We start from the raw sequence: 26,210 nt of genomic DNA on the forward strand, positions 1-26,210 counted from the left end.
AATTCTTTGTGATTTCAGCTGGTTTGATTTGACTTAAATTTTGGCTATTTAAACGCATCTCCCTCTCCCTGTCGTCACGACGTTTGCGTGGTGACTAGCAGTCTAGTTTCTGACAGACCTTGCTTTGACGTCCTGCCCGGTAGGTTTGCCCTTCTTTGGTTTGCTTGTTTGTTTATTTTGTTTTTTCGTCATGTTTAAACAATTGTTTGGTATGTTGGTATGTTCTGTTGTTTGATTTTTAGCTCGATTCTTCCTTTTGAAAAAGAATGTTTTGAAACACAGCCTGTGTTAAGGAGGAGAGAAGAAGTGAAGGATGTTGTTTCACCATTTTGTTTGGTTCCTTGATCATATGGTGTTCGTTTAATTACACTTGTGGAGGATCTATTTGCACCTAGCACGTGCACTTTATATACTTCATTTTGATGAATTTTTGCTTCTTTTGACACACAGACTTTGTTGTATGCAATTTTGCACCCTGCACTTTGAACTCTGAACTTTTTAGGAGCCCTATTCGCCATCTTGGATTCCCTGGAGCCTGCACGCCTTGGGATTTTCAGCTGTTTGTTTTATGTGCTTATTTGGACCATTTGAGATAAGTATTTATTCAGCACTTATTCAATTTTGAATAGTGAACATTTCTTGCGTGCTTATTTTTGCACATGATTATGCTCGTCTTTCATGTGATTATGTCGGTTTGAGTATGTCTATATGTATGTCTTTTTAAAGAAATATTTTTGATGTTATGATATTAATAAAGTTGAGATATATTTATTATATTAGCTATATATTTATACTGATGTAGGTATTACTTGAATCATTCACATCAACTTTTGTGCTATTAATGTATTAAGAAGATTTACTGAGAAGGGTTTGCTTGGAGTATATGAAAATAATTTTAATAGCCAAATTGAGCAAAATTCTTAGTAATTTTGATTATCAGGTATTGACCCAATACTATGATATTTAGGGCTCCTTTTACAAAGGTGCGTTAGGGCCTTCGTGGAATAGCACGCGCACTAGCCGCTACCAGCTCCTCTTGAGCAGGCGATAGTTTTTCGGATAGCGCATGCTAATCCGGTGCATGCGCTAAAAAAGCTTTGTAAAAGGAGCCCTTAATGTAATTCCTTTATTTCCAGCAAAGAACTGATAGTGTCCCATACACGAAGCCAATATTCACGTATATGATCACAATAGTATAGTGAATGAATTAGAGTGCCAACCTCCTTTTGACATGTCCAACACTTGTTCGAGTTATCACTTTTAATTTTAGATAGTTTATAAGGTGTCCAAATGGCTTTGTGGAATACAAAAAAATGGATTGTTTAATTGCTGCCGATCTAAATGATTTATTGATGGAAGTCCAAATCTGTTCCCAATATTGCTCAGAAACATCCGTCTTGATGTCAAATTGTCTTGTTGCTTCAGTACCCTTAGGATGAGAGAATGAATTAACCTGCAGATGTTATTAGTGACAGGAAAGACAGTAGACTCGGGGTGGAAGAACTGAGCGGCTTACACATTAAAGTTGTAACCACATATAAAATTGATTAGGAAGCAACTTGTATTCAGGCTGCAATTCATGAAAAGTTAATTACTTATCTCTTCTTAAATGATAAATTGACCAAATACTAGCATGTTGCCACTGCACCATTTTCCTTTGAATTTTAATCACATGGGTACAGTTTTAAGGGCTGTGCAATGCTATCTGCTATTAGACCAAACACGGATTTAAATGTACCATTTGTTCCCCCATTTTATTAAACAGGAAAACATACAGAGACCAGTTAAAATTTTGGACCCACTGTGTTTTGGGGACATTGATTGTCTTTACTGTAATCTCATTCTTTGCTGAACAGGTAAGACTGTGTATTTTTATAACACAGTAGGAATTAAAATGAATTACAGTGTTATACTGGGACAACTTTCCAACTGTCTGCATTGAAACAAAGTCTGGGGGTACTTTTAAACCCATTTATTTTGCAATAGATTTCTGTGAACTTTTTTTTTCTGAAAAATAACATGCATAGATTTATTAAAGTCTGCTACTGCATTATCATGTGTTATTATTAAACAGGCCCCACTGCATAAAATAGGACCTGTGATTTATTTAGATACTTGATCACTCTTTATTAGTTAGTTCAAGGCAGTATATAGAAAAAACATGTGACTTATACAAAGATGCGACTAATGCATTTTTAGATTAGTTGCTATATTATTTGTCTAATGACCTTCACTTGATATGCAGACCTCTGGGTTGGGTCAGCATCTGCTTCCATTCGTTCCCTGACTTCTCCCTTTCTGCTGTGCTGAACCTACTGCTTCTTTGGGTCTCCAGGTGGCTGCAGGTGTAGGGACACTCCCCTGCAGGGCAGCTGCATTGGCAGTAGCAAAAAGAAGGCAGGCATAGAGACATTCCCTTGTACAAGCTGCTACTTGCTCAACTGGGCCCAGAAATAGGATGTAACATCCTCTTTCTAGGACCGAGCAAGCCAGCAGCGGCATTCACAATGTCCCCATGCCTGTCTTCCACTTACTATTGCTGTTGTAGCTACCATGCAGACCTGTAAGAGAAGTCGGTGAACAGGCTAGTTTTATTTGATCTTGATATACCGCTTAACTACTACAGCAATCTAAGTGGTTTACAATAAAATATTTAAATTCATAAAATAAAGTCAGTAAAGGTATTCCATAAAAGAATAGGACAGACCTACAAAGACCAAAAAGGGAGATATGCTGAATGATAGTGGTAATGTGAAGCAGAGAGAGATGGACTGATACTGGATTGTGTGTTTGTATTGGGTGGGGGAGGGGAGAGACAGAGGGGTGATGCATTCAATTTCAGTTTTAGACACATACCATTTATATTCAACAGCGACTTACGTACATACTAACTTTTCCAGTTTTGTCCTAATTTTTCCTTCATGCATCTAATACTAAGCAGTGACTTATAACCCCCCAAATACTTAATGCGATTCTTCATAGCTGTTCCAGGGAGGCCAGTAATAAAGCATACTTTAATACAAGTAAAGGGGGATGGAAAGCACAGTTACTTACCGTAACAGGTGTTATCCAGGGACAGCAGGCAGATATTCTTGACTGATGGGTGACGGCACCGACGGAGCCCCGGTACGGACAATTTTAGAGTGATTGCACTCTTAAGAACTTAGAAAGTTCTAGCTAGGCTGCACCGCGCGTGCGCGAGTGCCTTCCCGCCCGACGAAGGCGCGCGGTCCCCAGTTAATATAAGCCAGCTAAGAAGCCAACCCGGGGAGGGACGCAAGAATATCTTCCTGCTGTCCCTGGATAACACCTGTTACGGTAAGTAACTGTGCTTTATCCCAGGACAAGCAGGCAGCATATTCTTGACTGATGGGTGACCTCCAAGCTAACAAAAAGCAGGATGGAGGGAAGGTTGGCCATTAGGAAAATAAATTTTGTAAAACAGATTGGCTGAAGTGTCCATCCCTTCTGGAGAATGCATCCAGACAATAGTAAGATGTAAAAGTATGAACTGAGGACCAAGTGGCAGCCTTGCAGATTTCCTCAATGGAAGTGGAGCGGAGGAAAGCTACAGACGCTGCCATAGCTCTAACTTTGTGGCCCGTGACAGAACCTTCCAGTGTCAGGCCCGACTGAGCATAACAGAATGAAACGCAAGCAGCAAGCCAATTGGATAGAGTGCGTTTAGATACAGGATGACCCAACTTGTTAGGATCAAAGGACAAAAACAGTTGAGAAGATGATCTGTGAGGTTTAGTGCGTTCAAGATAGTAAGCCAAAGCACGTTTACAGTCCAAGGTATGCAAAGCCTGTTCACCTGGATGAGAGTGAGGCTTCGGAAGAAATACAGGTAGGACTATGGACTGATTAAGATGAAAGTCAGACACAACTTTAGGGAGAAACTTTGGATGTGTACGGAGAACCACCTTATCATGGTGAAAAACAGTGAAAGGTGGATCGGCCACTAGTGCATGCAATTCACTGACCCTCCTGGCAGAAGTGAGAGCTATAAGGAAGACCACTTTCCAAGTAAGAAATTTGAAATGTGCTGTGGCCAAAGGTTCAAAAGGAGGCTTCATTAAAGCGGAAAGAACCACATTGAGATCCCAGACCACAGGAGGGGGCTTGAGAGGTGGTTTCACATTGAAAAGGCCCCTCATGAACCTAGAAACCAAAGGATGAGCCGAGAGGGGTTTTCCATGAATTGGCTCATGAAAGGCAGCAATGGCACTAAGATGAACTCTGATAGAAGTAGATTTGAGACCAGAGTCAGTCAAGGAAAGAAGATAGTCCAACACCAGTCCCACTGCTAGAGACAAGGGATTATGGTGATGTAAGAGACACCAGGAAGAAAACCGAGACCACTTCTGCTGATAACACTGAAGCGTGGCCGGTTTCCTGGAAGCATCAATGATAGAACGGACAGGCTGAGAAAGGAGTAAGTGAGCCGAAGTCAGCCCGAGAGATACCAAGCTGTCAGGTGCAGAGACTGTAAGTTGGGATGCAGCAGGGTCTGCTGATGCTGAGTAAGCAGAGAAGGAAACAGTGGAAGAAGTATGGGTTCCCTGGAACTGAGTTGAAGTAGAAGGGAGAACCAATGTTGCCTGGGCCACCGTGGAGCGATGAGAATCATGGTGGCTTGTTCCCTCCTGAGCTTGAACAATGTTTGCAGCATGAGCGGTAGAGGAGGAAATGCATAAAGGAAGAGATTGGTCCAATCCAGGAGAAATGCATCGGGTGCCAGACGGTGAGGAGAGTAGAGTCTGGAGCAAAACAGGGGCAGCTGATGATTGTGAGGAGCTGCAAAAAGGTCCACTTGAGGAGTGCCCCATTGAGCGAAAATGGACAGGAGAGTCAAGGGGTCGAGAGTCCATTCGTGAGGTTGGAGAATTCTGCTGAGATTGTCTGCTAAGGAATTCTGCTCCCCTTGAATGTAGACAGCTTTCAGGAATAAATGACGAGCTGCCGCCCAAGACCAAATCCGTTGGGCTTCCTGACACAACAGGCGAGAGCCCGTCCCTCCCTGTTTGTTGATGTAGTACATTGCAACTTGATTGTCTGTGCAAATTAGTAGTACTTGAGGAAAGAGAAGATGTTGGAATGCCTTGAGGGCATAAAACATCGCTCGGAGTTCCAGGAAATTGATGTGGTGTTTCCTGGGCAGTGCAAAACCCTTGAGTTTGGAATTCGTTCAAGTGAGCTCCCCAGGCATAGGGGGATGCGTCTGTGGTGATCACAAAATGATGAGGAGGTAGATGGAACAGCAGACCTCTGGATAGATTTGAAGATGTCAACCACCAAAGAAGCGAATGTCGAAGAGACGAGGTCACAGATATGTGTTATGAGCAAGGATCCGACGCTTGCGACCACTGGGTTGCTAGGGTGCATTGAGGAGTACGCAGGTGGAGACGTGCGAAGGGGGTGACATGTACTGTGGACGCCATGTGCCCCAATAGCACCATCATGGCAGAGATGGTAATCTGTTGAAACACCTGCCGACAGAGATGAAGGATGGTCTGAAGACGGTTGAATGGAAGAAACGCCCTCATCAGAACAGTGTCCAGAATGGCTCCAGTGAATTGAAGTCGCTGGGTTGGAATGAGGTGCGACTTGGGTAGATTGATTTCAAAACCCAACAGTTGAAGAAAGTGAATGGTCTGGTTGGTGGCAAGCAGAACCGCCTGAGGAGAATGATCCTTGATCAGCCAGTCGTCCAAATAAGGGAAGACTTGAAAATTGTGAGAGCGGAGATAGGCCGCTACCACAATCAGACACTTGGTGAATACCCTGGGAGAGGAGGCCAGACCGAAGGGTAGCACCTTGTACTGATAATGAGTTTGATTGATGAGAAAGCGTAGATATTGCCTGGACGTCAGATGGATGGGAATATGTGTGTAAGCCTCTTTTAGGTCGAGGGAGCATAGCCAATCGCCCTGAGTGAGAAGAGGGTAGAGGGTGGCAAGAGAGAGCCAAACATTTGTTGAGATCTCTGAGATCTAAGATTGGTCTGAGGTTTCTGGTCTTTTTGGGAACTAGAAAGTACCGGGAGTAAAATCCCTGACCTCGCTGATGTTGAGGAACTTCTTCGATGGCATTGAAAAGAAGGAGGGATTGAACCTCTTGAGCGAGAAGGAGGGACTGAGACTTGTTGGAAGCAGACTCTTTTGGCAGGCCTAACGGCGGAGGGGTCTGAAAATTGAGGGAGTAGCCGTGGGCTATGATAGAGAGCACCCACTGGTCGGTGGTGATTACTTCCCATCGAGTCAGAAAAATGTTTAGTCGACCTCCTATGGGTTGTGGAAGAGGACATGAGGGAGGAAGACTGGCAATGCCCTGGAGAAGCGAGTCAAAAGGGCTGAGTCGGTTTAGGCTGAGTAACAGGCTTTATGGCAGGCGGCTGTTGTTGGCGAGCCTGTTGTTGCTGCTGCCGTTGCCTCCGAGGCTGAGGAGGATGAGGCTGAATCGGCCAAGCAGAAAAATGCCTCTGATACGACGTCTGCTGCCGAAAAGGACGAGGAGGGGGTTTTTTTTGTTTTTCAATAAAGTATCCCACCTCGTCTCATGGGCAGAAAGCTTCTGAGTGGTGGTATCTAGAGATTTACCAAACAGCTCATCACCCAGGCAGGGAGCATTGGCAAGGCGGTCCTGGTGGTTCACATCAAGGTCTGAGACGCGAAGCCATGCCAATCGTCTCATCGCTACAGACATGGCAGTCGCTCGGGATGTCAGTTCAAAAGTGTCATAGATGGAACGGATCATAAACTTCCTGAGTTGCAAGAGACTGGCAGTGCATTGTTGAAAAGCAAAAAGCTTGCGGTCAGGAATATATTTTTGAAAAGTGGCCATCTGCTGGATAAGATGTTTCAGGTAAAAGGAGAAGTGGAACGCATAGTTACCTGAACGGTTGGCCAACATAGCATTTTGGTAAAGTCGTTTACCAAATTTGTCCATGGCCTTGCCCTCTCTGCCAGGAGGGACAGAGGCATACACACTAGAGCCTGCAGATTTTTTGAGGGTTGACTCCATCAGCAAAGATTCGTGTGGAAGCTGAGGTTTGTCAAACCCTGGAATAGGAATAACTTTATAAAGTGATTCCAATTTTCTTGGAGCTCCTGGAATGGTGAGAGGAGTTTCCAAATTTTTGTAAAAAGTTTCCCTTAATATATCATGAAGGGGTAACTTTAAAAATTCTTTGGGAGGTTGGTCAAAGTCCAAAGCCGCCAGGAATGCTTTTGACTTTTTAGAATCAGACTCCAAGGGAAGAGAAAGGGTGTCCGACATCTCCCTCAGAAATTTAGTGAAGGAAGACTGCTCTGGCTTACTAGCAGGATCCTGCACCGATGGGTGAGCCTCATCAGATGAAAAATCCTCCTCGGTACTGAGGGGATCGTCAGAGTCATCCCATAAATCAGGGTCACGTACCGATGGAAGATGGCACTGAGATAGAGGAGTAGAGGATTCGGTATGCCTGGTTTTGCGTACCGATTTACCTGAACGCATCGACACCGTACCCGGTGACTGTAAAGCGGTACGGGTGTCAGAGAACAGTACCGGATCAGAGGCCGAGTGAGCCGTACGTCGAAGAGACTTTGGCTCTGCCGATAAAATAGGCATAGACATGGAAGAGGCAGATTTAAGCGGTGCCGATAACGTCGATGCCGACAAAATAGGCTGGTCGACGATCGGTACGTAGGCTCAGTGGGGACCGACACCGGAAGGTTCGGAGTTAGCAGAGCCGGGAGCAGGTGTTGTAATTGCTCCTTAAGCTGGACCTGAAGGATGGATGCTATACGCTCATCCAGAGACGGTCCCGATGGCACCGGTACCACTTTTTTCTTGCTCGGTACCTGCGGTGCAGCTCGACGCTCAGGCGAAGTCGATGCCGATGAAGAGGCAGTGACTTCTATGGGAGCGGAGCGTTTGCGGGGCCGGAGCGCAATCTGCAGGACTTGGCTCACTGCTTGTTCGACTGGCGGGCCAAGAACAGTAGGGGATGGCTTCTTAGCCGGCTTACCTACAGGGTGCGACACCGAAGATATCTCTTGCGGTGTCGAAACCACCGGTGTCGACTTAGAGGAAGTTGCCGGAGTCGATGCCGGTAGAAGTTCCATAGCGGCACCGAAAAGAATCCGCTGTTGAATCTGGCGATTTTTCAAAGTTCTCTTTTGAAGAGAACTACAGCGGGTGCACGTTTCTGCCCTATGGTCCAGACCCAAACACTGGAGGCACCACTTATGCGGGTCGGACAAAGAAATAGGGCGTGCACACCGCTGACACTTTTTAAAACCCGGTGAAGGGGGCATGAAGGGAAAAACGGCCGTAGCAAAATCGAAGCCCGAGGCTTCGATGGTGCCAACAGGCCCCGCCGGGGCCGACCGAAAAAAGTCGAAAAAAATAGACTTTTTTTTTTTTTTTAATTTTATCAAGAAAATAAGAAAATAATAAAACGTGAAAAAATTCACGAGAAAAAATACGCGAGCGGGAAGGCAAAAAAAAAAAAGAATATCCAACAGCCATTGGAAACATGCGTCTTCTTAGCTCCGCGGAAACTAAGAAACTGGGGACCGCGCGCCTTCGTCGGGCGGGAAGGCACTCGCGCACGCGCGGTGCGGCCTAGCTAGAACTTTCTAAGTTCTTAGAGTGCAATCACTCTAAAATTGTCCGTACCGGGGCTCCGTCGGTGCCGTCACCCATCAGTCAAGAATATGCTGCCTGCTTGTCCTGGGATAACTCGATATACTGCTTTTTCTGTGTGGTTCCAATGAAAGCAGTTTACTTATTTTAGACAGGTATTTATTTTGTGCCTGGGCAATAAAGTGTTAAGTGACTTGCCTGGAGTCACAAAGAGCTGCAGTGGGAATCAAACTCACAACCTCAGGGTGCTGAGGCAACTGCTCTAATCACTAGGCCACTCCTTTACTCCACCGTGTCATTCTCCAAAGGGCTGACCATTCTAAGAGAAGCTTCAACTGCTTTACCATACATAATTTATAATAGGCAGAATAGGCCACTGTTTCTATTTGCTGTCTAAAGGATCCCACTGTATCAAATTAAACTCCCAAATATCTGATTGGATCTCTGACAGAAATCCTTATATCTTCAATTCTAAAACTATATGACCCATCTATATTGCCATAACAGAGACTGTCTTACCAGAATTAACTTCCAAACTACTATACTCAAGTCAAACTACCACCATCTTAGGGCACACTGATTGCACCTCTCCATAGTACTGTCTGTGTTGACCTAATAGAAGTTAATACATTGAATACCATTTGCAGATACATGAGATAAAAACATAAACAAACTTATACGTTTTCCTAATGAATAAAGATATTTTAAAATTAAGGGAAAAACTGGGGAATCCTGAGGGGCCCCATGTATCTTTGGCTTTACTGAAAATGTTGTATATTAAACCTGACTAAATCTCTAGTTTTTCAAAAATGAGGTGGCCTATTCCAGGACAAAACCTCATAACCAATATTTGGGCCAACCATTTCAAAAGGACCCCCCCCTCACTATACAATCCTAAATAGATTTACATCAGCGGTTTCAAACTCGTGGCCCCCCAGGTACTATTCTGCGGCCTGCGGTCTGGATGCGATGATCGTGTGTCAGCTCCCTTGCTGCGGTCTTTTTTCCATTAAAAGCCACGGGTGGCAGCTCCTCGTACCTGCGTCGGAAGCCTCTCTGACATCACGACGTCAGAGAGAAGGCTTCCGATGCAGGCACACATTGCATGAGGAGCTTCCACCTGCGGCTTTGAACGTAAAAAAGACTGCAACAAGGGAACTGACACTCAATCATCATGTCCAGGGAAGGAGGGATGGGGAAGAGAAATGCTGCTACTACATGGAGGGGAGGGGGAAAGAGAAATGCTGCTGCTGCACAGGGGGGGGAGGGGGAATGCTGCAGAAGCACAGGGAAGAATGGAGGGAAGGGGAAGAATAATGTTACTGGTGCATAGGGAAGGGGGAGGGAAATGCTGCTGCTGCACCCAATTGGGGAAAGAGAGAGAAGAAGGGAGAAGGAAGAGGAGAGGAACGAGAGATGCCAAGTCTGAGGGAGGAAAAGGAAAGATCATGGAGCGGGAGGGAGAGATGCCAGGGCATGGGGGGGAGGAGATAAGGAGACAGATGCCAGACCAGGGGAAAGGAAGGAGGGAGAGAAAGGAAGAAGAGATATGTCAGAGCGTGGAAATAGGGAGGGAAGGTGAGAGATAGGAAGGGAAAGTAAGACATGAAAAAGTAGATTTTGAGAAGAAAGCAGAAAAATTGAATGTTAAGTTAATACCAAAGATGGATGCAAGGCAGAAAGTGAAGACGGAGAGAAAAAAGACAAGGCAGCCCTGGAAACATAGTTAAAATTGCAGAAAAATAAAGTCCCCAGACAACAAAGGTATGGAAAATGATTCTATTTTCAATATAGTGATTGAAATGTGTCAGTTTTGAGAAAGGAAAGATGTTAAACTTTAACTATGAGGGCCACAGAAAAATTAGGGTACTTGGAGGGCCGCAGAAAGAACAGTTAATGTCTTATTAAAGAAATGACAATTTTGCATGAGATAAAACACTTTATAGTTTATAAATCTTTCCTTTAACAGTTAAAGAAAAGATTTATAAACTATAAAAGAGTTTTACCTCATGCAAAATTGTCATTTCTTTAATAAGACATTAACTATTTTTTCTGCAGCCCTCCAAGTACCTACAAATCCAAAACGTGGCCCTGCAAAGGGTTTGAAACCACTGGTTTACAGCATAGGTTTATTAGCTGTAAATGCTATCTTATCATAGGAACCCCCATCATTTGTACTGCTGACACTGCCCCATATCTATCTAACACCCACCTCAACCCTTTCTAGACTGGCCCTAACACACCACATAAAGTCTTTTCTCTAGTTTACAACTTGACTATATTCAGCAAGTTGTCAGGCCACCCAAACTGTGTCCCAAGATTTGTTCCAAGCATCAGAACAGCTATATATATATATATTATATGAATCATTTGTTTTTCTTTAATCAGATTTCTCTCACTCTTCTTTTGCTTTTTTTATCCCTCTTTCCTGTTACTTTCTCTCTATTCTACACTTTTACACCCTCCATCATCTCCTCTCAGGCTTCGATGCTCTAAGGTCCACGTATAAAATGCTGTAGGTTGCTGCAGTGCCGATAAATTTTCCGATTTCAAAACAGTAAGTGATGCTCAAAAGAACCTCGCATGCAAATGAGGTTTGCAGAGGTCCATGGAAATCCTATCCGATTAGTTGTTGGAGAAAGCGACTGACACATGCGCAGAATAGTTCATGGTAAGAGGCATAAATGTGCACATACGTCAGAAGATGCTACGTTGTAGGCACACATGAGTGAGAATCATAGACATGCCTTATTGTAGCGCATCATAAGCTCACATGATAAGTTTCCATCAATCCCATTGGAAGGAGGGAGAGGAAGTGGTGGAGAACTACCTACAAGCAAGCCATACAGATATGAAAATACTACAAGAAAGCCATACAAATGTGAAAATACAAGATATGTATGCTTTTTTTTTTCTACACTGCTTTGGCGGGGCATGGTACTGGGAAAGATGGTAGAGGCGCTGATAAAGGACTGCATCTTTGATCACCTTGATGGACACGGGCTGATGAGGACCAGACAGCATGGTTTCAGCAAAGGCAGATCTTGTTTGACAAACTTGTTGCACTTCTTCAAGGGAGTAAACAGGCAGATAGACAAGGGCGACCCAGTCGAAATATATCTGGATTTTCAGAAGGCATTTGCCAATGTTCCACATGAACGACTACTTCGGAAAAATGCGAACCATGGAATCGAGGGTGAAATACTCACATGGATTAAAAACTGGCCGAAGCATAGGAAATAGACACTGGGTGTAAATGGACAATACTCGTACAGGAAGAGCATCACCAGTGGGGTGCAGCAGGGCTCGATGCTTGGACCCGTGCTCTTCAACATCTTTATAAACGATCTGGACATAGGTACGACAAGCGAGGTGATTAAATTTGCGGACGATACGAACTTATTCAGAGTAGTGAAGACGCAGGGGGATTGCGAAGATCTCCAAAGTGACATAATCAGGCTCGAGGAATGGGCATCGACATGGCAGATGAGGTTCAACATGGATAAGTATAAAGTGATGCATGTCAGTAACAAAAATCTCATGCACAAATACAGGATGTCTGGGGCGGTACTTGGAGAGACCTCCCAGAAAAGGGACTTGGGAATTCTGATCAACAAGTCGATGAAGCAGTCCGCGCAATGTGCAGTGGCAGTGAAAAGGGCGAACAGAATGCTAGGAATGATAAAGAAGGGGATCACGAACAGGTCACAGAAGGTTATCATGCCGCTGTACCGGGCCATGGTGCGCCCTCACCTGGAGTACTGCATATAGCACTGGTTGCTGTACATGAATAAGGACACGGTACTACTCGAAAGGGTCCAGAGAAGAGCGACTAAGATGGTTAAGGGGTTGGAGGAGCTGCCGTACAGCGAAAGATTAGAGAAACAGGGCCTCTTCTCCCTCGAACATAGGAGATTGAGAGGGGACATGATCGAAACATTCAAGGCGCTGAAGGGGATAAACTTAGTAGATAAGGACAGGTTGTTCACCCTCTCCAAGGTAGGAAGAACGAGAGGGCACTCTCTAAAGTTGAAAGGGGATAGATTCCGTACAAATGTAAGGAAGTTCTTCACCCAGAAAGTGGTGGAAAACTGGAACACTCTTCCGGAGTCTGTCATAGGGGAAAACACCCTCCAGGGATTCAAGACAAAGTTAGACAAGTTCCTGCTAAACAAGAATGTGCGCTGGTCTCAGTTAGGGCCGCCGTGTGAGCGGACAGCTGGGCGTGATGGACCACTGGTCTGACCCAGCAGCGGAAATTCTTATGTTCTTACCCCATATTTTTTTGTTTTTGAACTTTTAACAAACATGTATGAGATGCACCTTTGATACATGAACATGAGACATGCTTCTAACACACGTGTATCAATGCTACCTCCACACTTCATTTTGTGAATCATCAGGCAATGTCTAGGCATTGCTTGGCATGCTCATTTTAATACATTTCAAAATGATTATCAGAGGCTGCTACAGAGCACAGAATAGACCACATATATCCAATTTGTGAAATACTTTGATGCTAAACTGGTTAGATCTGGTTTGGTGTCGATCATTAAAGGCACAGTAAGCTTAGAGCATTGGGGCCTCTAGGATTTCCTTCCTTTCACTCTCATCTTGCTTCTCCTACCCCACCCTATTTCTTCCCTTTTTCTCACTCCCTCCCTTATCCAAATTCTCACCCTCTCTCAATAGATTGAAAAGGATGTATACAATATAAGTTGTGCAGATGAAAGCTATGTGTTTCCTTGTGCCACCCTTTTGGAAAAGGTGACAGTTTTCTGTCTTTGCTGACCCCCAACACATGGATGTATGTGTGAGATTTGTGCTACCTGTCTGGCTTCCTTCAGGTCTGACTGTGCAGTGTAGCTGTTTTTTAGGGGTTGTCCATTTCATGTAGCCAACTCCATGCTCCACAGCACTCTCTCATGGTTACTAGACGCATGTGGCTAACCATCTGTTCCAAAACTCCAACCACTGCTTTTGATTTTTTCCTTCCAGAGTATTCTGTGGTACATGTTCCTCAGATTGTGCACAAGGCTATGTCCAAGTGATTGCTGAGAGTTTCACTAAAGAATGACACGCTGACAAAATTCATCACCGTTCCTGTCCTCATGGATAACCACAGGAAACAATCCTGTCATTCTTTAGTGTCTATCTCAAGGCTTGAGGGTCAGTGGCTGTGCCCATTCATTTTCTGATTATTCCCTCTCCTTAAAGAATGACATAGAGATGGTTTCCCACAGTTATTTGCGGGGACAGGAATGGTGATGAATTTTGTCACAGTGTCATTCTCTCCGTCTCACCACTGCCTTTGCAGACACTCCCTTACCTCTTAAAGCAGAGTATTGCAACACAGGATGTCAGCCGTAGCCCCCAACAACCAGGATATAAGGTCTTTTCTTGCCCAGAGAACTCCTAAAAATGAAAATTGGAATTATTTTTACTTGCTTACATATAGGCAACACAACTGCCTTCTATAATGTATACAGTTATAACTTCCTGAACAGCACTGATCCTGTATTACCTAAGCTAAGGTCTATTGCATAAGTTTGGCATGTTCAATGGTTTGATAATAAAAGATGAGGCTTTCAACAGAGGTGCTTGATGAAACTCATTACAAAAAGATGCAAGCAACAGCCATTTCTGTAGCGGGTCCTCCGAAATGGAATGCTTTACCAGGATATTTGAGGCTATGTAAAGACAAAATGTATTTTAAGAAGCAACTAAAAACATATTTGTTTGTGAAAGCCTTTTACTAGGTAGTGATGTTGAAAATCTGTTTTATTGAAGTTTTATTAGTCGTGCTAGTTTTAGTAAATTAAAGAGCTTTGGAGGAGCGAGTAGATAATGATTGTGTATGTATACATGATTATGTATGTTTACTTTGTAAACCACTTAGGTCTTAGGCGGTTTAATAATTTTTCTAATGTAGCATACTCTCTCTCTCTCAGCTAATTGTACTTAAACGAAAGATTTTTCCAAGGAGAAGAATCTGGAATGGAGTCGGTCATGAACGAAGTAGAGTATAAGAAAGCTGTGACGGGAAATTGATCTACCTCAGCATTTGGCTGGCATTTTGAAAAATGGTCACAAAGAGTTTTTCCATCGTCTTTGCAGAAAGAAAAAGAAATGTCAACTGCCCTTTAAATTATGGCCTTAATGGCACTAGGTAGAGCACACAGGCCAATAAAGAGGTATGAGAAGATTGTGTGGAAGTTGCATTGGCCGACGTTTCACTTTACAAGCATTAGCTCATGCACATTTTTAAATCCTTTTTATAAAGTGTTTCTGGGAGAGGTGCAGCTGTATTGAACGTGTGCCAATGGCATATCATATTGAAAGCTGAGCTGTGAGTCCAGCAAACATGATGTGTCCCTGACCTTTCCATTCCAAAGCATTCTGAAAGTCATCCAATCAACAATGCCTTTGTGTTGCTGCTACAGCTTTGAAAAAGAGCAGAAATATTAGTCTGAATGCCATTCTAATTCTTATCTGTTTCAGAGCGGACACGTATATACAAGTGCAAAATTAAGTTGATAATATAATGGGAGAGAGAAGTAGATCACTTCACCAACTAGTTATGTTTTTGTATCGATTGTATTGCTCATACCCTTTGCTAAACTTCCTGGAATTCTTACTACTGAGGTATTATTTCTAAGCCAAATGAGAAGAGACTGTACTGTAGATAACGGTGACTCCAGATATATTATTTTTGTGAACATGTAAATAAACTAGCAGAAGTGCCTGTCTATGAAGAGAAATCTAGTGGAATAATGTGAGGAAGGTATTTTGTTTCATTTTCACTTTAAGTGTGGGTATCTTGGATTTGATTCAAAAATTTAAATTGCCAACATGTAGCCATGTGTTGGAGGTTGATTTATTGGAGAATGCCAAACACGGTAATCCTCTGGGAGATGGTTGTGTTTGTACCAGCAGGTGAAGAGTTGAACTTGAGTTCCTAGTTGTTGGCTGTCTGACATTTATCAAGATCAAACTCTCTGTCATTAGCTTTGCATTAGTTGAGGTGATATGCTAGTGCTTAGTGTGGGGGGCAAAGGATAGCTGCTGCTATTACAGTGGTGACCCCTGCTATCAGAAGAGGGGCTCAGATTCTGAGGTGTCCGCTCCAGCCTTTTTCCATGAGGGGAGCCAAGTGAAGACATTGGAGGAGGAGATGTATACAAATGGGGAAAGATAAGGTGGATGAAGTGCAATAGACTTCTAGATCCCTGACTGCTTTTCTGGAAATACTTATGATAGTGGAAATCGTGAGCCAAGCAGAATCATACTAAAAATCATTTTGGTGATTATACTAATCAGTTTACTGTGATCTAGAGGGATTAGTTTATATTTTGTTTTGCAACAACGGTTTCCTTAAATGTGTGTTCTATGTGGATGTGTGCAATGAGCTGTTCTATATTTTTAATATGACTAAAGTCTTCTGACAAACTATGAAGGTACTTCTGCTATTTTGAAGGCAATTAATGGTAACTTTCTAGCACTGAGGTTTGTTTTCCGAGGTATTTTGTCTTAGTGCCAACTGGTACGCTGCTCAACAGTAGCTCATGTGTATGTAGAAGTTTTTGGGCAGTAAAATAAGAAACCCAAAATAGGTAATAGAGAAGATGAAGAGAGATGTGAAGAAACCTAGTGTAATATGAGTTTGTAATTCTCCTGTTTTTTTGTTTATTTTATATTCTGTACACCGCTTAGAAGTACGATAAGCGGTATTAACAAATTTTAAATAAACTATAGGAGAGGGAAGGGAGATGGTGGTAGGGTAGATAGAAATGGGGGGGGGGGGGAACAGGGACAAAGATTAATTGTGAGGACTCAGTTTGCATATCTCAGCAGGAGCTGAAAAGTACAGGTGTGCACAACCGCTCCCCCCTCCCCCCCAGTTGTTTAATGGTAAGATTGGTTCTTTGTGGAAACAAGGGCATGCAGGGGGCAATGACATTGGTGCTTGTCGTACCCTCTACTTCACAGATAGGCACCCTTTCTACAGAGAGGCCACATAAACGTCAAGTTTATCATGGGCCTTACACAGAAAATTAAGAAATGTGCCGTTTAACTCTGCCAACAAAACTCGGTGTGATGACTGAATGAATATAAATGATTACTTGAATTGTCTGACCGTATACGTCTGTCTTTCTGGCATACAAGTCTTTTCCTGTAGTCATATCCTTCAAAGGTTCCACTAATGACAAAAAGCTGGTTCATGATGTTTATGTGGGCCGTTTTTGGTATTTGACCACATGGTCTCCTGGCAAGGTCAGTTTGTCACAACAAAACAAGAGATACTACCTTCCCGAGGTAGAAAGACAAAGACAACAGCAAAGGTGACCTGAGGTGCTCAATTTCTTTATTTTATCAATTAAGACTCGCCACATATGTGTTTACTTATTTCAAGAATAATAGTTAATATCACCTATTTAATTTCTTTCATAAGTTCAAGATTCAGACTCCATTGTGGCCAAAACACGTGTCACGTGTTGAGTCTTAATTGATAAAATAAAGAAATTAAGTACCTCAGGTTGCCTTTGATGTTTTTCAGGTCAGTTTGTCATCCATTTCACTCTCTAATTGGAATTTCTACACCAACTGCATTAAATGCTGTATTATACTGCTGTTAACATACATTAAAACCAATATTTAGCATATAGCAGGGGTGTCCAACCTTTTGGCTTCCCTGGGCCACATTGGCCGGAAAAAATGTTTCTGGGGCTGCATAAACGCGAAAACGCTGCAGCAAGACAGAGGAGGGAGCCGGCAAGATGGTAAACACCCGGGGGTAACAGAGGAAAACATTGCATCGCCCTTGCCCGGAGCTACACAAAATACTTCATGGGGACACATGCGGCCCTCGGGACACAGGTTGGACACCCCTGGCATATAGGCTCAAAAGTGTTAACTATGTACAGTATGTGCAAAGTATTTTCTCCAATGCTGAATGTAAAAACTGTACCATGGTTTCCCTGGAGTTTGATGATCCAATCTCTTCCAGAAAAGAATATGATTTCTTTGTAAGAAAACTGTGCTTTGTTTTTTTTTATGGTTGGTATGGTTCCAGCTGTCAATTCTCTTTAAGTCAGTTTACTACCGAAATGTACAACCTGTATACTGAATTTCAAGTTTTCAGCCAGTCTTATCTGGTAAAATGCACTTCATTTTTAGAATTATTGAATTATTATTTTTTTTTTTTATTGCAACTTTTAATGGGGACAGAGGGCCTCAGTAGCTTTTCTTGCTCAAAATGAGCTAGGATCCAGTTCCATAAGCCATCAGTTGCAACTATCTAGGGATTTTTTCAATGTTTTATATCGCTTTCCAATTCATCTACACCAGGGGTAGGCAATTCTGGTCCTTGAGAGCTGCAGCCAGGTCAGATTTTCAGGATATCCACAATGAATATGTATGAGATGGATTAGCATGCACTGCCTCCTTGAGATGCAAATCTATCTCATGTATATTCATTGTGGATATCCTGAAAACCTGACCTGGCTGCAGCTCTCAATGACCGGAATTGCCCACCACTGATCTACATCATGCAATCCAGTGTCAAGTCAGCCCTGTTGCAGGGGCTCCTTCTGGAACCTTGAAATCATGAATGCTAAATCCTGCCTCTAGATGTCACTATCATATGATGACTGAGACTTCCTTCTATCAGGCCAGGCCAACTCTATGAAAAAAAGAACAGACCTGAAAATTATATCCACATCCTTGGCATGGTGGAGCACAGCATGGCTGTGAGCCATGAGGCCACTCCCTCTCCCAGCTGTTGCATGTGCTTAAGTTTATGTAACCTGAACAGTTCTAAAATTGTCTGTTCTCTGTATCACAAATCCGTCCCCTTTTCTCCCCCTCCAAACTAATTTGATACTAGTGTTAGGTGCTCTTACACAGAAAATAGAATTACCATACCTGGTTCTTACTCCTTGGGCTGATCAAGGCTGGGTGGTGTGGTGTGGACAGTTTTGTGAGTTCTTGCTAATGAGGGATTCAAAGGCATAACCCATCAACACCAACCAGCTGACCAAAGGTCACCCTTACCCTCTAGCCTCACAAGGAATGGTATCAAATACCTTTCAGTCAAAGTTCATTACTGTGACGGCTAAACTGGTACCAGGAAAGGGGTATGGAAAGAATGAACCCTGTAGTACTACATACATGTGAAGGCTCATGATAGTCAAGCCCTAGGTGTTAGGGAGGCTGTCTGAGCTAGAAGTCTATAAATAAGTGGTTAAAAACTGCCAGGGATTAAAATTATAATTAAAGAAATAACGGTGTTACCTATAAGTTGTCAACCTAAAATAAATCTTGTTGAATATTTCTAATAGCACAAACAATTTGACTGGATGACAGGGAGCGATGGCTAACTATATAACATGTTCCCAATCTGTTCAGTTTTGCTTGATACCACTCTTTATCGACCATGTACCATGACAATTTCATTTGTGTCCTGTTTCACCATTTCCTTTTATTAAACATATTTTCTTTATCTCCCTATTCCAGAACTCCCTTTTGTGAAATAAGTGTCTCTTTTGGGCAGGAAACAAATGGCCAAGTGCCTCAGTATGATGTATATCACATTAATATTGCATTGGTCATTTGAAAGGTATCACAGCCTACAAAGACTAGTTATTTTCTGGGACCAATACGGCTACTGGAACTTTACACTCCATGTTAGGCTCTAAAATTCTTATTTTGGATACATGTCCATGGATATTTATAATAAATGTGATTCTTTCTAATGGATGATTTTGAATAAATTATGTCAAACATTAAAGCTATTTTGTTTCTCTCAGTTGGGATTTATTTTTTTTGTAAAACCTAAAACAAGAATCTACATTCTTAACTCTAAGAATTTGCAATCCTAACAAGAATATGTACTAACTACGTTACTACATTAAAAGATCATTTAACTGTGATTGTATGATGCTGTTAACATTGAATGATTGAGACTGCTACTGAATGCTATTTTAGTGCAAGAAAAAAAGCTACAGAATTAAAGAGATTAGGTTCTTACCTTGCTAATATCTTTTCTAGTAAATAGGTGTGTCATTCTGGATGGACGGGTAACATGCCCATGCTTGCAAGACGTGCAAAAGGAGTCCACTAGCTTTTTGAATCCCTCCCCCTTCAGTTTTTATTAAAGCAGGTAATAGCCCCATACAGAACACATGTGAAGGGGTACAGGGAAACTCCCCGATCTACAACTGTTCTGCTCTGAAATCATTAAAAAAAAACACCTGTTAAACATTGCCATTGAACAATCAAAACAGTGAAACAAACATGCCAAACAGAAACCTTTATGGAGCACAAATAATACCCCAATGTGTTATAGCAAAATATTATCCTTCATATCCTTAAGGACTGACTGACATCCAAATTTCTGACTGGACTTGAACTCTGTGATTGAGACAGTAGGCAGGCACAGGAGATAACTGACAGGGTGGAGCTCCAGACTGACACACCTATCTGCTAGAAAAGATATTAGCAAGGTAAGAACCTAATCTTTTTCTAGTTCAATAGGTGTGTCATTCTGGATGAACTGAATGTATAAAAGCAGTCCCAGAAATTTAGAGTAGGGTCACTGTGCCAACTTGTAACATTGAGGATCCAAAGGTGGAGTCCTCCCTTGCCACAACATCCTTTCTGTAAAACTTGGAAAATGTATGTAGAGTGGACCAAGTCACTGCCCTAAAAATCTCCTTGGGAGAGACCACCTGAACTTCTGCCCATGAAGAAGCCAAGCTTCTAGTTGAATGTGCCTTTATGGAGACTGGTGACTGTTTTCCACAAGAAATATATGCTGATGAAATGGCCCTATGGATTCATCTGGATATCCAGGCCTTGGAAGCCGGTGAACGCATCTAGCCTGACTAGTGAGCACAAAAAGATGACCAGATAGTCTGAATTCAATGGTGACCTCAAGTTATTGGAGAAGCACTCTTCTCACATCCAGCTTTTTCAGAATCCGGTCCTTCTTTTTAGAACCTATGGACTGGAATGCCAGCAATCTGACTTTTTGATTGACATGGAAACCTAAAATAACTTTCGGCAAAAAGGATGGAACAGTGCACACAAACTCCAGCCTCTGTGAACTTGAGGAAAGGCTCTCTGCAAGAGAACCTATAGTTCAGAAATTCTTCTCGCTAAGGTACTAGCCACAAGAAAAAACATTTTGAGCATCAGATTCATCAAGGACGCTTCCTGCAACTGCTCATATGGAACCTGACTGAGGCCTTGCAAAACCACGTTAAAGTTCCATTAATAAAATAAGATGTTTTACTGGGGGCCTGAGCCCCTTTAGGAATCTGATTATGTCCAGATGAGACAACAACAAAGCCTTGCACTCTCGAGCCCTGAAACAAGAGAGTCCTACCACTTGGACTCTGAGGAATGCTATTGTCAAGGTCAGCTTGGAGGAAGGCTAACACCATGGAGATCAAAACAGAGAAAGGCTCAGCCTTCTCTTTAACACACCAGCACTGCAAATTTTTCCGTAGGTTTGGCTCTGATGAGTAGAGTAGCAATTACCATTTCTGAGTAGCCCTTGCACACTAATGCTGTGCACTCAAGAGCTATGCCTTAAAAGCAAAGCAATCTGGATCTTTTATGACCTTTGGTCCCTGAGAAAGAAGGTCTGGCTGTACACACAGTCTGAGACTTGTGCCCTTCTGAAGATGCACTAGGACTGCAGGACCAGTCTGGAGCCATGAAAATGACTATTCCCCAATGACTTGCAATCCTGTGAAGCATCTGCCCTATCATGAGCCATGGAGAATACATGTCCAAGAGCTCGCTCTTCGGCCATGGCTGCACCAGAGCCTCCAATTCCTGTTTAAGTTTATAGTTTCTCCTTAATACTAGAAAGCTGAAGACATGGGGCAAGCCCTGTCTCTAGCTGGTGTGTTTTGGCATTAAAGCACCACAATGATTGCACTAAATAAAAGTCATCTTGATTGGTTGGAATGAATATTGACTCAGGAGTTTTCCTGATTATTGGGTTGTCTATATATGTGTACCAAACCCTGGGGTGGGAGGGACTATAAGTTATAATGAGTCAGCCAAGTTCACCACCAAACAGCACTGGAGGAGGGGCAAGCCCTCACAATACAATCAAATTCTGCTAGAATCTAATTACTCCCCTTTACAACCAAAAATCTCCAATAAATGTATATATAGAAAGTTTCTGCCAGCTGCAAGACTAAATCTGCTACCTATATTTTTTCTGATCATCTTATTACCCCCTTTCTTCTAGTAACCTATCCAATTTCTGGCAATGGAAAATAAACCTTACAGAGCTAGTCTACAGTTCAAGAAATTTAGGAAAGTTTAGAAAAATTAGCAGCATGAAAGAATAGATTCAGTTTGAAAAGGCTCTTGTATCAGAGGTAGCCAGAAAGAAGCTATTGTTTTTTTGAGGAGAGAGAGGTCTAAGTTTGAAAACAGAGCAGTACACTCAATACAGATATAGAGTCAGCACAGTTTAACTGAAATGCAAGAAAGGGAGGAGAGATGGGGAGAAGATGGATGATGGAGGGGGGAGATGGACTTGGGGGAGATCATGGAGAGGGGAGATGGGGGGAGGGATAGAAGAAATAATGGATCTAAAAACAGGAGAGGGAGAGAGATGGTGGACAATGGAATTTAGGGATGGAAGGAACAGAAAGGGAGAGAAGTTGGACACAAGGGATGGTGTGTGTGGGAGGATCGATACTGGATATGAGGGTAGTTAGAAAGAGAAAGGGAGAACTGGTGGGGAAGGAGGGAGAGATGCTGGATGAAAGGGTAATTGAGAAAAGGAGAGATGGTGGATCTGGGTATGGTGGGGTCCATCGCTGCAGCTACGGGAATAGAGGCAGAAAAAAAGGAAAGATGCCAGACCTCCAGGGGAGGGAAGGGGAGGAAAGAAATGGAAAATGGATGGTTACCACAGAGAAAGAAGAAAACAACAAATGGGCAAGAGACCTGGCAAGTTATCAGAAGACGTTTGTTGCAGATCCTGGGACCAACATGATTTGAAAAATGACCAGACAACAAAAGGTTTAAAAAAATATATATATTTTCTGTTTTGTGATTTCAATGTGTCATATTTGAAATTTGTATCTTGCAAGAGCTGGTGAACCTGAGCTAGGATTTAACAGAGAGAGGAAAAGTCTTTTTTGTTTATTTTGTTTACACCACAGCACCAGTGTGGGTAGGAGATGGCAAAGGAGGTGAAGAGGCTATAAAATAAACTCACCAGGATGTTTGGGGAAAAAACCCCACCCAATTGTGCAGGAAAATCGAATCAAAAAATCAATTCAATAGGCTGAATCGAATCAAAATATTTTTTCCTGAATTGAGCAGCACTAGTAACTACCAACATTAAATGAAGCAGTGGTGCACCCTTTGATACAGAAGAAAAACAACTTTAACCAGCATATGCTCAAATGTTATCGGCTAGTTATCTAACATCCTATTTCTAGGAAATAGAACAGAGTCTACATCTCAATGTTTGGCTAAGAGAGGGAAATGGGCTAGAACATTCTCAATCTGGATTCAAACTGGGTTATATCATCCTAGATAATCATCACAAAAACCATGACGGTGGATTTTCTTTTTTTTCCATTTATTCAATGAAGTTAAACATTACATGTGAAAAAATTCTTTCAGCTAACGTGACCATGGATTTCTCCGCAGCTGTCGGATACTCTGGACCACACTATCATACCAACTTGAGTGGCAGAAACAGCTATCAATGGGACAGTACTTTCAGCACAACCGATAGGTTATAAGCCAGGTGATTCCCAGTGGCATAAATATGGGGGGGGGGGGGGGAGCTTAGCCCACTTCAAAAATTATAGCACCAGATTGATGAGGATGCTTGAGCCTGGCAGCTAAAGAAGATTCATGGCTTGAAGTCCTGCTCATGCTGCCTGAGCAGCAGGAAGTTGGCAGAGTACTTCTGCACATGCTCAGTTCATGCAAGTGCTAGCATCAAAGATTGGATCATTCTGTCAGCTTTCTCATGGCTTCTGCAGCAGGTATGGGGGCTCTGGTAGAGATAATCTCCCCACAAGTAAAATGATTTGGCAGCAGTGGCACTGACTGGAAATGCTTCCCCCCTCAAAAAAAAAAAATGTTCTGCATACAAACAACTGGCGATTCCATCACACCATTTTTGTGTAAGTTTCATTGACTGCACTACCAGTACAGCACAAGGCTAAATTTAAAGCTCAAGGACCTTAAAGCGAAATGGACCAGTGTATTTAAACAGGCTCTCCTATACATCCCCCAAAGTCAGCAAGGTCCTCCAACACCCATTAGTGAGCCTTCTCTGATAATGCCCCACATTCTGGAACCCACTTCCAGACAGGTTCTGGGTAACACAAGACTATCTCTAAACAGGTGAAAAATCTAGCTCTTCTCTAAAGCCTTCAATGGAAGGAGCAACCGACCAGCTAACCCAGACTGCACCAAGTGGGGACGGGAACTGCTATTTTGCAGATAAGAACATAAGAACTGCCATCTCCGGATCAGACCCATGGTCCATCTAGTCCGGCGATCCGCACACGCGGAGGCCCTATCCGGTATATACCTGATAACTCCCAGAGGCGGTAGCGAAGGGGGTTGTGGGGGTGAGTGAAATATGCAATAAGGTTTCTGCACAACTTAAACCCATGCTGAAGCCATCTGAGCATTTGCTAAGCTAAAGAATGACATGGGGACAAATTTCTCCCCATCTCCCTAAGAACTCATTTTCCCATCCCTGCAAGTTCTGTCCTCATCTGCACAAGCCTCAAATACTTTAAAATCACAAGTGTTTGAGGCTTGTGCAGTTAGAAACATGACGGTAGATAAAGGCCAAATGGCCCATCTAGTCGGCCCATCCACAGTAACCATTATCTCTTTCCAGAGTTACGGGAATGGGGCATGTAAGGACAACGACTAAACTCGCAGGGATGGGACAGAGAAAATTTTGTCCCCCATGCCAATGTCTAGGATAGGCTTTATGCACAGACACCTAAATTTACACGTTACATGCATGGATTTGCACAGGTGCAAATCCATGCATGTAACGTGTAAATTGAGTTTCTTATGGAGACAGACATGGGGGAAGCCACAGCTTGCCCTGGAACGGTCTCATGGAGGGTTACCATATGGCTCCAGAAAAAGGAGGACGGATTTTACTTTAGTTGCATTCAGTGGAAACAACACGGAGATGTCTCCTTTTTCTGGAGCCATACGGTAACCCTACTATTTGGGTTTCTGCCAGGTACCAGTGGCCTGGATTGGCCATTGGTCTGACCCTGTAGGACTATTCTTATGTCCTTTAAACTGAAGCGCGCAGGAAAGGCCGATCTCAAACTGCGGCTCCTGGACTACGCTTTTGTGGACCGAACCGGAGCTCCCGCGTCCTCCTCCTAGGCGACCCTCGACGTTGAGTCAACCAGGCCGAAGCCGTATCGAGGTAGCGTTAACGTTTCCAGTGCGGTGGGAGGCGAAGCAGATACTCAACCAACCCGTACGCGACCTCCTCCCCCGTCTCTTATAGCTCCCTCGTAAAGTCAAACCCCCCCCCCCCCTAGAAACTCTCCTCCTCCGCGTCCCACCTTCAAACTTTATTTTTCTGGCTTTTCCCTTCTTCGATGTCCCGCCACAGCCGCGTCTCGCTCCGCCGGAAACAGGAAGCCGCATCCGAGGGGGCGGCACGCGGCCGAGGGAAAGACGTTGCGTCAGCGGTGGCGGGAGAACGCCGGGGGAAGGAAAACTGTGGGGGACGAGGCTGGGCGAATTGGAAGGTAGGATGGACGGTAGACCACTTGACAGAGCTTACAGTCTGTATTTTATAAAAAGTAGACACAGAAATGCCTGTCAGATTGACAAGATCTAAGTATATTGATGCGAATCACCTGTCTAGACACTCCCTGTCTATATAAATATAACATAACATAGTAAATGACGGCAAATAAAGACCTGGATGGTCCATCCAGTCTGCCCAACAGTCACATTCATTATCAAGGAGTTGTTGAACAAACTGAGTAAATTAGTACATTTTACTCGCCAAGTTCCCCTATGTCTCTTCTCCCCCCCCCCCCCCCCCCCAAGACATGCAGTGTACCCCGACACCATTTTATAAAAGTCCATTCAGGCCGCAGAGGTCTCAAAGTCCCTCCTTGAGGGCCGCAATCCAGTCGGGTTTTCAGGATTTCCCCAATGAATATGCATGAGATCTATGTGCATGCACTGCTTTCAATGCATATTCATTGGGGAAATCCTGAAAACCCGACTGGATTGCGGCCCTCAAGGAGGGACTTTGAGATCCCTGATTCAGGGCCAGCTCAAGGGACTGTTGTGCCTTGAGCCAACTTTTGCTTCAGCACATCCCCCTAAAGCCTGCGAACTTGTTCTCGCCATCTACTGCCCCACAATCTGGTATCTCTTCCTCTCCCTCAAGAGCCCCCCTCCCCCTTGCTGGTGATAAAGCCAAAATCCCAGTCTGGTATCTCGCCTTTGCTCTCCCCTTACCATGCTTTTGGTCTGGCATCCTCCCTCTCTCTCAGCCCTCTCCTCAGTCTACCTTT

The 26,210-nt window shown here is 43.4% G+C and overlaps 2 protein-coding genes and 1 long non-coding RNA gene across 6 annotated transcripts in view; 2 read left to right on the plus strand and 1 right to left on the minus strand.

The window, feature by feature from the left end:
• GNPTAB (N-acetylglucosamine-1-phosphate transferase subunits alpha and beta) overlaps window positions 1–19,441 on the plus strand; it is a 145,446-nt gene extending 126,005 nt beyond the window's left edge. For both annotated transcript variants that reach the window (XM_033953309.1, XM_033953310.1), the window contains 2 exons: window positions 1,766–1,856; window positions 14,586–19,441. In XM_033953309.1, coding sequence (XP_033809200.1) covers window positions 1,766–1,856; window positions 14,586–14,663 — 169 coding nt within the window. In that variant the 3' untranslated portion in view covers window positions 14,664–19,441. The remainder of the gene's footprint in view (window positions 1–1,765; window positions 1,857–14,585) is intronic.
• On the minus strand, window positions 844–25,342 carry LOC117364279. Its single transcript, XR_004540202.1, has 3 exons — window positions 25,239–25,342; window positions 13,964–14,049; window positions 844–1,429 (listed from the first exon to the last, which is right to left on the minus strand). It is a non-coding gene; the product is annotated as an uncharacterized LOC117364279 (long non-coding RNA).
• SYCP3 (synaptonemal complex protein 3) overlaps window positions 24,181–26,210 on the plus strand; it is a 54,811-nt gene continuing 52,781 nt past the window's right edge. The window contains exon 1 of one of the 3 annotated variants that reach the window (XM_033953314.1): window positions 24,181–24,263. The gene's annotated coding sequence lies outside the window, so the exon portion shown is untranslated. Of the gene's footprint in view, window positions 24,264–24,925; window positions 25,097–25,199; window positions 25,428–26,210 lie in introns of those variants that run through there. The other 2 variants (XM_033953313.1, XM_033953312.1) reach the window with 2 other exon arrangements.

The sequence above is a fragment of the Geotrypetes seraphini genome, chromosome 7 (genome assembly GCF_902459505.1).
Source record: "Geotrypetes seraphini chromosome 7, aGeoSer1.1, whole genome shotgun sequence".
Classification (NCBI taxonomy): Eukaryota; Metazoa; Chordata; class Amphibia; order Gymnophiona; family Dermophiidae; genus Geotrypetes; species Geotrypetes seraphini.